Raw genomic sequence first — 14640 nt, 5'->3', positions numbered from 1 at the left:
GTATTTAGTGTACAGATTTCGTCGCTCGTCGGTCGCGGCGTCGTCGAGTTGCGGAGGATGCGCGGCGCGCGGTGAGAATCCGCGAGGGAATATCGCCGGACGGGGATCTCCGAGATTGTTTACATTCTTCCGCAAGCGTTGCTCCTACGGCGGGATTGACCGCCATATAGGGAATCACCTTGCCCATCTTCCGCGTGCCTTTTTTCCCCTCGAGCAATAGGTTCGAGGGATTCGAGTGGCTTAACGTTGCGCTGAACGACGAGGGAGGTGCTCTGGACCATCTGGAAAGGTACCGAAGGAAAGAAAGTTTGCTGCTGCTGCTGTTGCTGTTGCTGGCACCGTTGGTGTCGAGACATCGCGCGAGCGTGCCCTCCGGAAGAATCTCGGGTACCCCCGGGAGCTCCTCGAGCGACTAGAAAATCCTGAGATGCCTCGCGAACGCCCACGGGAATATCCTGCGAGTACTTAATTTGAATGCGGGCTCGAAATCGCGACTTTATTTCCACGGAGGAAAGCGCGCCTGAGGCGTCGAAGATGTGACGCGCATCGCATTTTTGTAATTACGGTAAATACTTATGCAGAATTTGCATATTTATTTTTTATTTGCAGAATTTGACGTTTGCGATCGTCATATGCGACAACTTCAATTCACGCGCGCGTAACGTGGTCCGAACGTCCCCGAGTCTAACCGAACTTTGCCGAGACTTGGGTCTATTTCCCCTCCCGCGCTATCCTTACCCCCCTTGTCCATAGTAGCAGTTTACGCTCCGTCTATCTTATCCTAGGTCTATGGATATTAGTAATGCTAATAAAGTGATCGTATTTTGAAAACAAGTGCTGAGTATTTACTGTTTGCTATTTTTGTTCATATTATTTAAGAAAAGTTAAAATTGAACTTTGTTTTCAGTCAGGAGGATTAAAAAAAATGTATTAACGCCGCCGCCCGCGAAAAACGATCTAATATGAATCTAACTAAAATCATATTAAATCATATTTAATTTATTGGGTAAAATTCAAATTAAATCCAGATTTTATATTAAAATTATATTTGTTTAAATACAGTTTTAATTTGCACTTATTAAAATCAGTTATGTAGATTAAATATGATCCACAATAAAATAGGGCTTTAATTAAAATTTAATTAGATCACTTATGTGGATCATATAACACTTTGAATCAAATATGGTTTTAATTTGTATTTAATAAGATAACTTATGTGGATTATATATGATCCAGAACCATACATGATGCAGAATATTTATATATAAGACTTTAATAAAAAGTTAATGTGTTCTGTATGCGACTTTTACTCGATTCAATTGCGGCTTTAACCCTTTGGTTTTAATTTGATTCTTATTAAAACGTATTTTTGTTTAAATAATGTTTAAATAATATTTGCGGTAAAATTTGTTTCTTTATTTGTCGAACTTAACATGTAAAATATTTGATTCAAATTAAAAAAAAATAATATAGTCATATAAGATTATATATGATCAGATCAGAATATTGCATCTCAAAGTATCCGATAGATGGCATTCGATGTGATCTGTTTCTCGTAATTAAAATTTGACAAAAAGTGTTATAAGATAACGGTATCAAGAAGACACGACACTGTCTCGGACCGACACAATTTTTGTATCAGTTATATCGTGAAATCCACTCTTATAATAAAGTAGCACGCTTAAAAAATAAAATTTTATATAATCTTGTTTAAATTTAAATTGGTATAAATTTAAATTTAAAACAAAATTATATAAAATTCTAATAAGATCAAATAACATTTATATATGACAAATTTGACTTATATGACAAATTTGACTTATATGATTATATTTGACTTATATGATTATATTTGACTTATTTGATTTATATTTAACAAATTAATTTTGAATTTATTACCATATTTAATCCACATTTGGCAAATTAAAACCATATTAACTCTGCATTTCCTTAGGTCTGTGAAGCTGATTTTGCATATTTTAACAAAGCAAGGTCCAGTTTAATCCATATATAGATTAAATAAGATGGGGTACTTTAATTTGATTTAAATATGACATATTTAAATTATAATTGATTTGCATATTCGATTCTAATAAGATTCTTAATAAATTCATATAAGTTTTTAATACGGTTTTAATACAATCGTTTTTCGCGGGCGTTCGCTGTCGCCGCCGATAAATTATCACCCGCCAATTCCGCCGCCGCTGAAAGAGAAAATTATCGACGAACTGCCGCTGCCAAACTATTTTGCTTCAAACGCCGCAATTTACTACCATTCACTATTGCGCTGTTTATAGACCTGAACAAAGTTAGCCCCCCCAAGTGGATTATTGATATATTTTTTTTTACCAATTGTTTGGTGGGTGATTGGTAGTATTTGGTACCGTATTAAAAACGTTCGGTAGTTTCTCGTTTTTCTAGAAAATCAAAAACAAATTTTTTATCTTTTTTTAGCCCCCCCACTTTGACTGTGGTAGTTTTTTTTTTTTAATCGATTGGCGATTGATTGGCAATGTTTGGTACCGCATTAAAAACTTTTGGTGGTTGCGCGTTTCTTTAGAAAATCGAAAAAACAAATTTTTGATCTTCTCTTAGCCCCCCCACTTTGACTGTGGTAATTTTTTTTTTTATCGATTGGCGATTGATTGGCAATGTTTGGTACTGCATTGAAACCTTTTGGTAGTTTCGCGTTTTAAAAAGAAAGAATTAATTGTCAACAAATTTTTAACCTTCTTTAGCGCCTACACTTTGATTGTTGGGAATTTTAAATTCTTTTTTTACCAATCGTTTAGTGGTTGATTGGTAATGTTAAGAGCTGTAAGTTATTGAAAATTTTATTTTAACATTCCAGTTATGTATAGTGACGATTACACACATTGTGGGCATTCAGGAGCGCATACGTATGTACACGCACTAGGCTCTGGGGTCACATGCACATGCTCTAGGGCTTAAGCGGGGCGCACACACTTCTGTACAACGCATAATGCGTAAGCATAAGAAAATTGATTGGTCTATACACATGTGCATAAGGAAATAGACCAATCAATTTTCTTATGCTTACACATTATGCGTTGTGCAGAAGTATGTGCTCCCCGCTTTAGCCACACAAACTTGCATAAGCCCATAAACATAACCATAAAAGAATTGATTGGTCTATATGCATGTGCATAAGGAAATAGACCAATCCGTTTCTTTATGCATATGGTTATGCACCTATGCAAGTTTGTCTGGATAGACCTTAAGGACCCGGACACACACTTCTGCACAACGCATAATGCGTAAGCATAAGAAAATTGATTGGTCCATACACATGTGCATAAGGAAATAGACCAATTAGTTTTCTTATGCTTACGTATTATGCGTTATGCAGAAGTGTGTGCTCCCCGCTTAACGCTCATAAGCGCTTACAGCGCGTGAGCGTCCAAACCGAACGCACCCTTAGTGACATGTTAACGATAAAGCTATTGTGTAACTTTTGCTATCGACGGATATCGATACAAAATAGATTACCGACATTTAAATCGCCAGTGAATAATGAAAAAATCAATAAAATAAATACTTTTTTAATAAGAAAAAAAGGATCTATTCTATTAATTTAAACGTTTTTTAAATATTTTTTTTATTACTAAAAATGTTTTTAAAAACGTTAAAAAATATTTTTTTGCTACTTGGGTTATTTAGCAAATATCAACCAATATAAATGCCTCTCAACATTAATTATATTTACTACTTACTGCGTATGTTGTATTAAAGTCGCAAAAGTTGAACACACAATATTTCCCGCACAACAGACGCACGCGACGGATAACGGATTGATGGAAGCAGCCATATTACTTTTCTCGCAAAAAAGGTCGCGCGCTGATTGGTTCAAAAATTGAACGGGTGCGCAGCATCGGGAATGCTTCACCTGTCTACTTACACCATGGTTGATTCTTTGTCCGCCTAAAGTTTAGTAAAAATAAAGACAATAAGGAGAGACCGTAAAGAGAGTGGAATTGCTGTTGTGGAATTTGTTAAAAATGTTTTAATAACGAGGTAACAAAAAACTTATGTTTTACACTGAATATCGATACAATGTGTAGACGTTAACTGTCTCGATTCGTTTATGGATCTCTACACTTCTTTTAGCTGTGCTACATTGTGTTATCTTACAACATTGTTTTACTGTGATTTAATTTTATTGTGATAAGTTTGTATATAAAGGATAGGAAAAGTTATATAAAAATAATATATGTAAACGCAGGAAAATTAGAGGTTGAAGGGTTTTGTATCAAAATTTTTATTGCAGACTGGAGATGTCCAATTAACAAAAAGAGATAATAAATTTTTGAAGAGAGAAATTTTGAAGAAAGTGCAACTTGGAAGAAACAGACGTGGGTCATGAAAGTGACAAACATCACCGTAAAGCAGCCGAACCGAATCAATGCGATAGATGGTGTGGCTAATAGTGCTTCTGGATGTGTTCCACGTTGCATTAAGGTTATGTCACATGCAATGGACTGACAGCATCGTTTTTTATTTTGGCCGTTTTAGAACACGAGAACGCGCCCAACGGAAAATTTATAATATGCTACAACCATTTCTTGAAGAGGCGGATGCTTGGTGTTACTGGGTTGTCTCAGTTGGTGCCCTGCTATCATTTCTCGGCCTTGTCGCTACCTGTATCTGCAGTTGTCGACGAAATGAGAATAAGTGAGTATACCAACGATTTGTTAAATCATGATTTATGGTAATAAATTGATTTCTAGTAATTTAAGTGGTAATTATGAAGGAGAGGAGCTTTTTCTCACCAATTTGGCTAAAATTTTACAATTTTGTGTATTTTGGTGCGTAAAACATGAATTATTTATAAGTTAAAATGTCGCTCTCAATTAGAAAAAAGTTATTAAGTACTAAAGGGTAATTATGAAGGAGAGGGACTTCCTCACCAATTTAGCTGAAACTTTTCAGTTTTGTGTATTTTGGTGCGTAAAATATGAATCTATAAGATAAAATTGTCACTCTCAATTAGGAAAAAAGTTATTAAGTACTAAAGTTGACAGTTGCGTGATTAGGATGTCTGTCATTTATTATACTTTGTACTTATATATAGACTTTTCAATATGCCAATTATTTTCTGCTTTAAAAAAAGCATAATAACTCTATTTTTATTATCTTTTTTAACCTTTAATTCAATATATTATTATATATTATATATTTGGTACAACAAAACTGTACATTTTCCAAACAAAAAACATAAATTATTAAAAAAAAGATAATAGAAACAGAGTTATTATGCTTTTTTAAAAGCAAAAAAAATTGGTATATTAAAAACTCTAGAAATACAAATAAATACTATAATAAATCACAGACATCCTAACCATGCAACTGTCAACTTTAGTAGGTACTTAATAACTTTTTTCCTAATAGAGAGCGACAATTTTAACTTATAGATACATGTTTTACGCACCAAAATACACAAAATTGTAAAGTTTCAGTCAAATTGGTGAGGAAGCCCCTCTCCTTCATAATTACCGCCAATTATTTTCTGCTTTAAAAAACCATAATAACTATGCAACTGTCAACTTTAGTACTTAATAACTTTTTTCTTAGTTGAGAGCGACAATTTTAACTTATAGATTCATGTTTTATCTACCAAAATACATAAAATTGTAAAGTTTCAGCCAAATTGGTGAGAAAGCCCCTCTCCTTTATAATTACCAAATTATCTTTTAACATAATAAATTAAGAGAGACTATTTTTATAATCGACAACGTTTGGCTAGTGTCGTGACAATTCGACCATTGGTTTTGGTTGGATTAATCGTCAAGACTTTTTCGACCATGGGTTTTGGTTGTTTTTAAATTAATATAATCTTTGATAATTACATATAAGCATCTCATTTTTGCTTCCTCATAGAGAAAGCTTTGTTTTCGTTAAAAAAAAAATTTTTTTTGTTTTTCTGAATGTGTTCAGAATGTTCTAAAACGTCAAAAAATTACAATTTTAAAAAATGTCTGTATGTATGTATGTGTGTGTATGTGTGTGTGTATGTGCCAAATTTACCAAAATTTCTATAAGTCCAGAATTAATCAACCAAATCTTAACGAATTATATATGAAATAGGGGTAGAAAAAACTGAAGAATATAATAGAATTAATAAAAATTGCTAATAATCAAAGGGTTATTTTTTAAATAAAATTTTGAATTTTTTTAGAAATGTTTGTTTATGCTTTAATTTCCGCAAATTTGGAGATAGCAATCTATTTCTAATTTTATTATATTTTTCAGTCTTTTCTACCCCTATTTCATATATAATTCTTTAAGATTTGGTCGATTAGACTCAGCTTTATGCACGATCAAATGTCCCTAATTTTTAGAAAAATGTCTGTAATAGCTTTAACTTCTGTAAATTTTAAGATATCGGTCAATTTTTAATTTTGTTATATTCTTCAATCTTCTCTATTTCTATTGTATATAATTATTTAAGGCCGGTATTCATAGTCGGATCTTATATTCAAGATCGTCTTAAGTATAGTCTTAAGGCGTTATCAGCCAATCAGAGGGCTGTATTAGCATCTTAAGACGTCACTTCCTCTAACGAGCCACACACAAGTGCAAATTTCCTATTTTTTATAAATTAAATTATTAAATTTAATAACACTGGTAATATTTTTCACCATAAATTTAATAATTTAATCAGCAATTATTAGCGAAATAAATATATATACATTTCTGTTATAATAAGTTAACATATTTTTATTCAGTTGGTGGTAATTTATAGATTTCTTTTGACATAAATCACACAGTTTTTAAATTATTTTCTTTGGAACATAATTATATATAAATTAATTTATAATCTCATGTTTATTACACAATTATAATTATATTGTTCATACAGGAACGAATTTCTGGGGCTTGCTGGTATGGTAACATTAAATAATTCCGAAACAGACAATTTCAACAGAATTCTGACATTGGATATATCCCAGGTTGTTAAGCAGGATGTCAACGATGGAAAAAGGTTTTTACTTTAAAAATAAATTAGTTGCATGTAGTTTTCATTAACATATACATTTTTTATATGAAATAATTATAACTTTAAATAATATCTATGTGTTATAAATTACAACAAAACATAGATTAAGACTCTATTTGCTGCAACAATTTTATTTTGATAAAGTGTAATTAATATTGCTGACAGGATGTAAATATCACAAACTATTTGTACATTATTAACTAACTGTCACTCAAATCCTTTACATATTTATGTATACTTGTTATAATTTGTTGGAAGTACTATTGTGGGAAATTTGTGGGAAGTACTATTACACATTATTTTATTACTTATTAATAATAGAACATTAATATGGCAATAAAGTATTAGTAATTTAACTTAAGGTAGTTAGTCCGTGACAATACTGTCAAAAAGTTAATGATAGACAAATGACGTATAGTATTTGGCTAGGATTGTCCGCGTTATGCATGTGTGTGTAAGAATTTCATATGTACATGTATATAGACACCAATGAGTGCTCTTAGATTAGGTTTACTTCAAATCTAACTTTAAAGGTTAGCTGTTATATGCGTCCACCGCTAGTATAAAAAATTCTGTACTTTAAGTATCAATTACTTTGAAACTAAACGGTCAAAGGTCTTGTATTTTTGTAAGTATATTTTTACAAGTTTCTTTTATTGTCTTCTTGTTTTTCATAAAAGTTGCCAGAGTAGTTTGATCGCTACAATTAGAAACGTGGTATCGGAAGCTGTTTTCGTACCTGTTATATATGTAAAAAGTACTAACTTTGATTTCAATTATCTTAACTTGGGTCAATTCTTTTCTAATTGCACAGGTGTGTAAATCGCGTTTACATTAATATACTGTTCAAATTTTATGAGGTTTCCAAGAAAATGAGTTTACGGATTATTCAGATAAGTTTGATAAGGCCTTGCAGTTTATACAGTAACGTAGTCAATTGTTTTTATATATTATGCAGTTAATTGTTCTTATATTTGATGTCCCAACGCTATTAAGTTTTTTGATTTGGTAATAATGTTTAATTTTTTTTATTTGATTAATTTATTTTATTTTGTCTACTCAATGGCAAAATAAGAGTTATTTAGCTTCAGCAACTTTTTGATTTATATGGAGGGATAAAAGCCTTAGTGATGTAAGTTAAATTTTTTAAAATATTGTGACTTATGTGCATAGACGCAACTATACAATATATAAATTGCATTTATGCACACATGTCAATATTTTAAAAAATTTGACTTACACTACTAAGGCTTTTACCCCTCTATATATATGTTTACCAGCACACGCTACTACAACTCACTGAAAGAAACAAGTGAGGTATATTAATATAAGCCTCTGTACTTGAGTACAGTAAAAAGCAACATAGTTACAACCAAGTCAGTATGTTTGAGGCAGTTCAACTGAGCAGTATTAGTATTGATTCATTAATTTATTGTAACAGTGTAGAGAATGAAAATAATTCATCTGAAACTATTAAATAAAGTCATTATATGATACCTACTTATGTCTAGGATTTTAATAACGAATCATTTTTGGCTTAATGTTCATAGGAACATTTATTTACACTTTTTATCTAGGAACACGCTCACACAAAATTTTAAAACATACTTTCAACTCACCTTGTATATATAATTACTGTACATATGTTTATATACATATATGTTTGTGTATGTATATGATATATATACATATATATATGTACATACATATATGATATATATATATATATATATATATTATAAATGGGGTGTTCTCTGTCAAAAAGGCCATTTCCCCTATCCACTTCAATTTTTGAGATAAAATGCTCTAAAGAAGCTTAAAATTTTTGTTGAAATGTCTACTTTTTAATGCCATATGGCCTTTTGAAAATTCAAAATGGCGGGCCCAGAATTGCGACTAAAAAGCCATTGAAAAAATTAATGATATCGTGAATAAACGTACAAGATGTGACATGAACGTAGCGGGGGTCTGATTTGTGTGTGGGGGGGGGGTTAAGTATACACGTACTATGTTCTTGTTCCTATTTTCTGGACTGATTCTGTTTGATGGTCAACCAGATCCAGACTGACTGACACGTATTTCCCGTGCTTAGCATTACCCAGGATGAACGATGTGAACGTCGCGGGGCTTTCATCCCTTTGGGATGCTTGATTTACGTGAGTCTCAAAGTAATTTTTCTTGTTTTAATAGTGTTGTTGATGAAATGCAGAGTCTGGCTGCGCTGTCTCGCTGGAATGGGCGTTGCGGGGCGCCTTTGATCTTGTCGTAAAAACATTTATGTTGGAAGAATTTGATTAGTGCTGAGCTTTTATATATTTATTGTTTTTTGTATAAAGAAATGTTTTAGAAGAGTCTGGCATGCAACTGACACTGGAAAATGAGTCTGGCATCCTCCCAAAGTCGCTGTAAAAAGTCGATTTGTAGAATCATTTGATTAGAGCTGTAACTTGTCAAGATGGTAGTTTAAATATATAAAATTATAAAAAAATAAGTCTGGCTACTTGTACTGGCTGGAAAATTGGTCTGGCACCCCCTTTAAAGTCGTCTGCACGAGCGCGCCGGTAACTCGTTGCCCGCCGTATCTCTAAATATTATTAACTCATTACTCATTGAAAAAGATTTTACTTGTCCAAAAGGAAAAACGTAAACGATTTCGTGCTTATTAGTAGTGGAATGATGTGTAATTAATTATGTAATAATTAGAAATAAAGTAATTTAAAAATAAAACTATATTTTAAAGTACTCAACATTATGCAAGTATACGCATAAGTATAAAAAATCAATTAACTTTATTTATTAAAATTATTAATTTGTTCATCTGGATAATCTGTAATCAAACTTTCAATTTCTGATGAACTTTTATTGTCATCATCGGTGAGCTTGGTGTTGTCGGTATCGTCATCGGATTCTTCTTCGATTTCCTTTGATTGAGTACGTTCATGATCTGAAAATAATTCAAAGTTGAATTTATTATTAAAATTACACGATTTTAATAAGCTGCGATAAAAACAAAACTTTTACGAACTAAACTAATTAACTCGTTTTATTTGCAAAAAAATAATTATTATCTTAAAATCATATTTCTAAAGTCATGATTAAAGACTTATTAACAGTATTTAAACCAAAATTTTTTATATTTTTATAAACTAAAATATTATAATATTATAAATGAATAATAAGTTATTATAATGATAAGTATTTTTATTAATTTCAAATTATTTGTTGCATGATTATTATAACTTTATTATTAGTTTATTTATTCAAAATTAATTTTGCATTTATTTAAAATAAAAGTAATTTATGAAATGTACCTTTATTTTCTTCCTCATTCGATTCACGTAATATATCGCTCTGCCATTCTCAATCGGAGACAAATTTGTCATATGCTGCAAATAAGCATTTCTCCAAATGGTTGCGATGTATGACGTTCTCAAAAGTTGTTGCTTTAATTCGGATTTACATGGAGGTATAGTTGACGCGTCAAAAGTACGAGTTTACTTGGTTCGAAGGAGGATAAAATAAAGGTACATTTCATAAATTAATTTTATTTTAAATGAATGCAAAATTAATTTTGAATAAATAAACTTATAATAAAGTTATAATAATCATGCAACAAATAATTTGAAATTAATAAAAATACTTATCATTATAATAACTTATTATTCATTTATAATATTATAATATTTTAGTTTATAAAAATATAAAGAATTTTGGTTTAAATACTGTTAATAAGTCTTTAATCATGACTTTAGAAATATGATTTTAAGATAATAATTTTTTTTGCAAATAAAACGAGTTAATTAGTTTAGTTCGTAAAAGTTTTGTTTTTATCGCAGTTTATTAAAATCGTGTATTTTAATAATAAATTCAACTTTGAATTATTTTCAGATCATGAACGTACTCAATCAAAGGAAATCGAAGAAGAATTCGATGACGATACCGACAACACCGAGCTCACCGATGATGAAAATGAAAGTTCATCAGAAATTGGAAGTTTGATTACAGATTATCCAAATGAATAAATTAATAATTTTAATAAATAAAGTTAATTGATTTTTTATACTTATGCGTATACTTGCATAATGTTGAGTATTTTAAAATATAGTTTTATTGAAGTGAAACTTCTTTAGGCACGGTAGTGAGTTTGATTCGCGACACGAAAAAGTGTAACGGAAGTGAAACTTCTTTGGTACGGTAGTAAGTTTGATTGTGCGACACGAAAAGTGTAATGAAAATTTGACCAATAGGCGTACGGCGTTGGCGAGACGGTTCTTCTTCTGGCACGGTAGTAAGTTCGATTATGCGACACAAAAAGTGTAACAAAAATTCGACCAATAGGCGCACGAAATGAAACTTCTTTGGTACGGTAGTAAGTTCGATTGTGCGACACAAAAAAACGTCACGAAATAGTGTCACGAAAATTCGACCAACAGGCGTACAAAGTAAAACTCCTTTTGGATCGGTAAGTAAATTCGATTTTGCGACTCGAAAACGCGTCACGAAAATTCGATCAGGCGTACGGCACTGGCGAGACGGATATAGTGAGAACTGCGTGTAACACTATATTTTCGAGTTGCGGGCGGCTTGGAGTGACTAATTCCGTTGCATTGTTTTTGTATTAATTTCAGAAAAGTTATGGCAAAGCCTTGCCTTCAGAAGTTTCACTTCTAACGCGCGTGGCGACCACGCGTTCATTTTTTTTTGTATTAATTTCAGAAAAGTTATGGCAAAGCCTTGTTTTCAGAAGTTTCATTTCTAACGCGCGTGGCGACCACTCGTTCATTTTTTTTTTAAATTACTTTATTTCTTATTATTACATAATTAATTACACATCATTTCACTACTAATAAGCACGAAATCGTTTACGTTTTTCTTTTTGGACAAGTAAAATCTTTTTCAATGAGTAATGAGTTAATAATATTTAGAGATACGGCGGGCAACGAGTTACCGGCGCGATCGTGCAGACGACTTTAAAGGGGGTGCCAGACCAATTTTCCAGCCAGTACAAGTAGCCAGACTTACTTTTTTATAATTTTATATATTTAAACTACCATCTTGACAAGTTACAGCTCTAATCAAATGATTCTACAAATCGACTTTTTACAACGACTTTGGAAGGATGCCAGACTCATTTTCCAGTGTCAGTTGCATGCCAGACTCTTCTAAAACATTTCTTTATACAAAAAACAATAAATATATAAAAGCTCAGCACTAATCAAATTCTTCCAACATAAGTGTTTTTACGGCAAGATCAAAGGCGCCGCAACGCCCATTCCAGCGAGACAGCGCAGCCAGACTCTGCATTTCATCAACAACACTATTAAAACAAGAGAAATTACTTTGTTCCATGACTAATCAAATCGCTGACACTTTTGTGTCATTACCTCCCGGGCTATAAGGAAACTCATGTAAATCAAGCACCCCAAAGGGATGAAAGCTGCGCCACGTGCACATCGTTTATCCTGGGTAATGCTAAGCACGAGAAAATACGTTTCAGTCAGTCTGGATCTGGACCATCAAACAGAATCAGAAAACGGATAGAAACAAGAACATAGTGATTTCTGCGCGTGCAGTATACTTGGATGGGGGGATCCAGGGGGGTACCTTCTCCACACACACAGATCAGACCCCCGCTACGTCCACGTCACATCCTGTACGTTTATTCACGATATTATTAATTTTTTTAATGGCTTTTTCCATTTTAGTTGCGATTCTGGGTCCGCCATTTTGAATGTTTAAAAAGGCCAAAGCATTTTATCTCAAAAAGTGAAGTGAGCAGGGGGTGGCCTTTTTGACAGAGAACGCCCCTCATATATATATATATATATATATATATATATATATATATACAGGGTGTCCGAAAAATCGCCCACTCCACTTCGGGAGGTGATTCGGGACCCAAAAACAAGCAAAAAAGTTCATACAAACATAGGTCCGGAAATGAGCCGTTTCCGAGTTATAGCCACTTTTATGTTCAAAAATCGTAATTTAGAATCCGCTTGGCATTACTCTTTCTTAATTATTTCTTAAATTAAAAATTTTTATTTTTAAATATTTTTAATTTTTTTAATTTTAATTTTTTTATTTTTTTTTAATTTTTCAATATTTGTAAATACGATTACATTATTTTTAAAAGAAATCAGTTGTTTTCACGACTACTTAAAATCAGTTGTTTTCACGGCTATTCAAAATCAGTTGTTTTCACGGCTATTCAAAATCAGTTGTATTCACGGCTACTTGAAATCAGTTGTTTTCACGCCTATTCAAAATCAGTAAGTAAATCACGGCTTTTCAATAAGTTTCAAATTATTATTTAACAACACCTTACTTTTAGGTTGTATCTAATCTTTCCGTATTCATCAATGGATCGTTTAAGTTTTAATGAATTAGCTGATATGCATCTTATGTATGGTCTTGCTCAAAGTAATGCTGCCGAGGCAAGAAGATTAGACATCCAGTCTTTTCCAAATCGAAATGTACCGGGAATAGCGTCTTTTCGAAATGTAGACAGAAACTTGAGAGAATTTGGTAACTGTAATTAAAAAAAATTGAAAATAAAAATTTACGATTTTTGAACATAAAAGTGGCTATAACTCGGAAACGGCTCATTTCCGGACCTATGTTTGTATGAACTTTTTTGCTTGTTTTTGGGTCCGGAATCACCTCCCGAAGTGGAGTAGGCGATTTTTCGGACACCCTGTATATATATATATTTTATTTATATATATTATATTTATATAATATAAAAAAAGTATATAATATAAAAAATAAAGTCGTGTGTGTACATATATATATATATACATATATACCACTCTGACACGCTTGGCTCTAGAACACCGTGACCGCCGGGGCACGAAGCCCTCGGGGCACGCGCTCCGCCTAACCGAGTAAGTAAGGAAACGATGAAAGTAGTGGTATTTCACCGGCGATGTTGCCATCTCCCACTTATGCTACACCTCTCATGTCTCCTTACAGTGCCAGACTAGAGTCAAGCTCAACAGGGTCTTCTTTCCCCGCTAATTTTTCCAAGCCCGTTCCCTTGGCAGTGGTTTCGCTAGATAGTAGATAGGATTATTTTTTACAATATACGAATATAAATACACATATACATATGTACATGTGTATTTATATTTGTATGATATAGAAAGTTACAATAATAATATCAAGGTGGTTCATGCAGTACTTGCAAGTCAAATAGGCCACTATTCTTATTAGTGATAAATAAGTGTGATTTTTGTCCGTAAAAATCAGCATATAATTAGATTTATTATTTATGACATCTTTAAAGTTATACGACCTCTACGTAATTAAAATATTGAGACGAAAGTCACATTTTTTACTACAGTTGTGAGCCGTGTGAATATATGTACAACAGCAGCGCGGCAACGTTATGATAAATAGAATAAACGATGCATGTTAAAATTGTTTGGACATTTTATAACCTCATTGTATTTATTCAGTATTGCAGATCTTGATCAAACCTAATTTTAATTCTTTTCAGAAATAAACGAATATTTTTGTTTCACCCTCTGCTTTATTCAGCGTCCAGAACATGGTAAACGTTGAATGTTTGAGATATGCGCTATACTCATCAGCTGAGACACATGCGACGTTGCCAAGCT

The 14640-nt window shown here is 32.2% G+C and overlaps 1 protein-coding gene across 2 annotated transcripts in view; it reads left to right on the top strand.

Moving 5' to 3' along the window:
* The first annotated feature begins 3874 nt into the window (after nucleotides 1–3874).
* LOC139821092 (uncharacterized) overlaps nucleotides 3875–14640 on the top strand; it is a 71082-nt gene continuing 60316 nt past the window's right edge. Inside the window, exons 1-4 of one of the 2 annotated variants that reach the window (XM_071791859.1) lie at nucleotides 3875–4035; nucleotides 4289–4435; nucleotides 4534–4692; nucleotides 6881–7003. In XM_071791859.1, the coding sequence (XP_071647960.1) occupies nucleotides 4568–4692; nucleotides 6881–7003 (248 nt within the window). In that variant the 5' untranslated portion in view covers nucleotides 3875–4035; nucleotides 4289–4435; nucleotides 4534–4567. Of the gene's footprint in view, nucleotides 4036–4288; nucleotides 4693–6880; nucleotides 7004–14640 lie in introns of both variants that reach the window. The other variant, XM_071791858.1, reaches the window with a different exon arrangement.

This window comes from Temnothorax longispinosus, chromosome 10, assembly GCF_030848805.1.
Source record: "Temnothorax longispinosus isolate EJ_2023e chromosome 10, Tlon_JGU_v1, whole genome shotgun sequence".
NCBI classification, from domain to species: domain Eukaryota; kingdom Metazoa; phylum Arthropoda; class Insecta; order Hymenoptera; family Formicidae; genus Temnothorax; species Temnothorax longispinosus.
The sequence above is the reverse complement of the archived record's forward strand: the minus strand, read 5'-3'. Positions and strand labels throughout refer to the sequence as shown.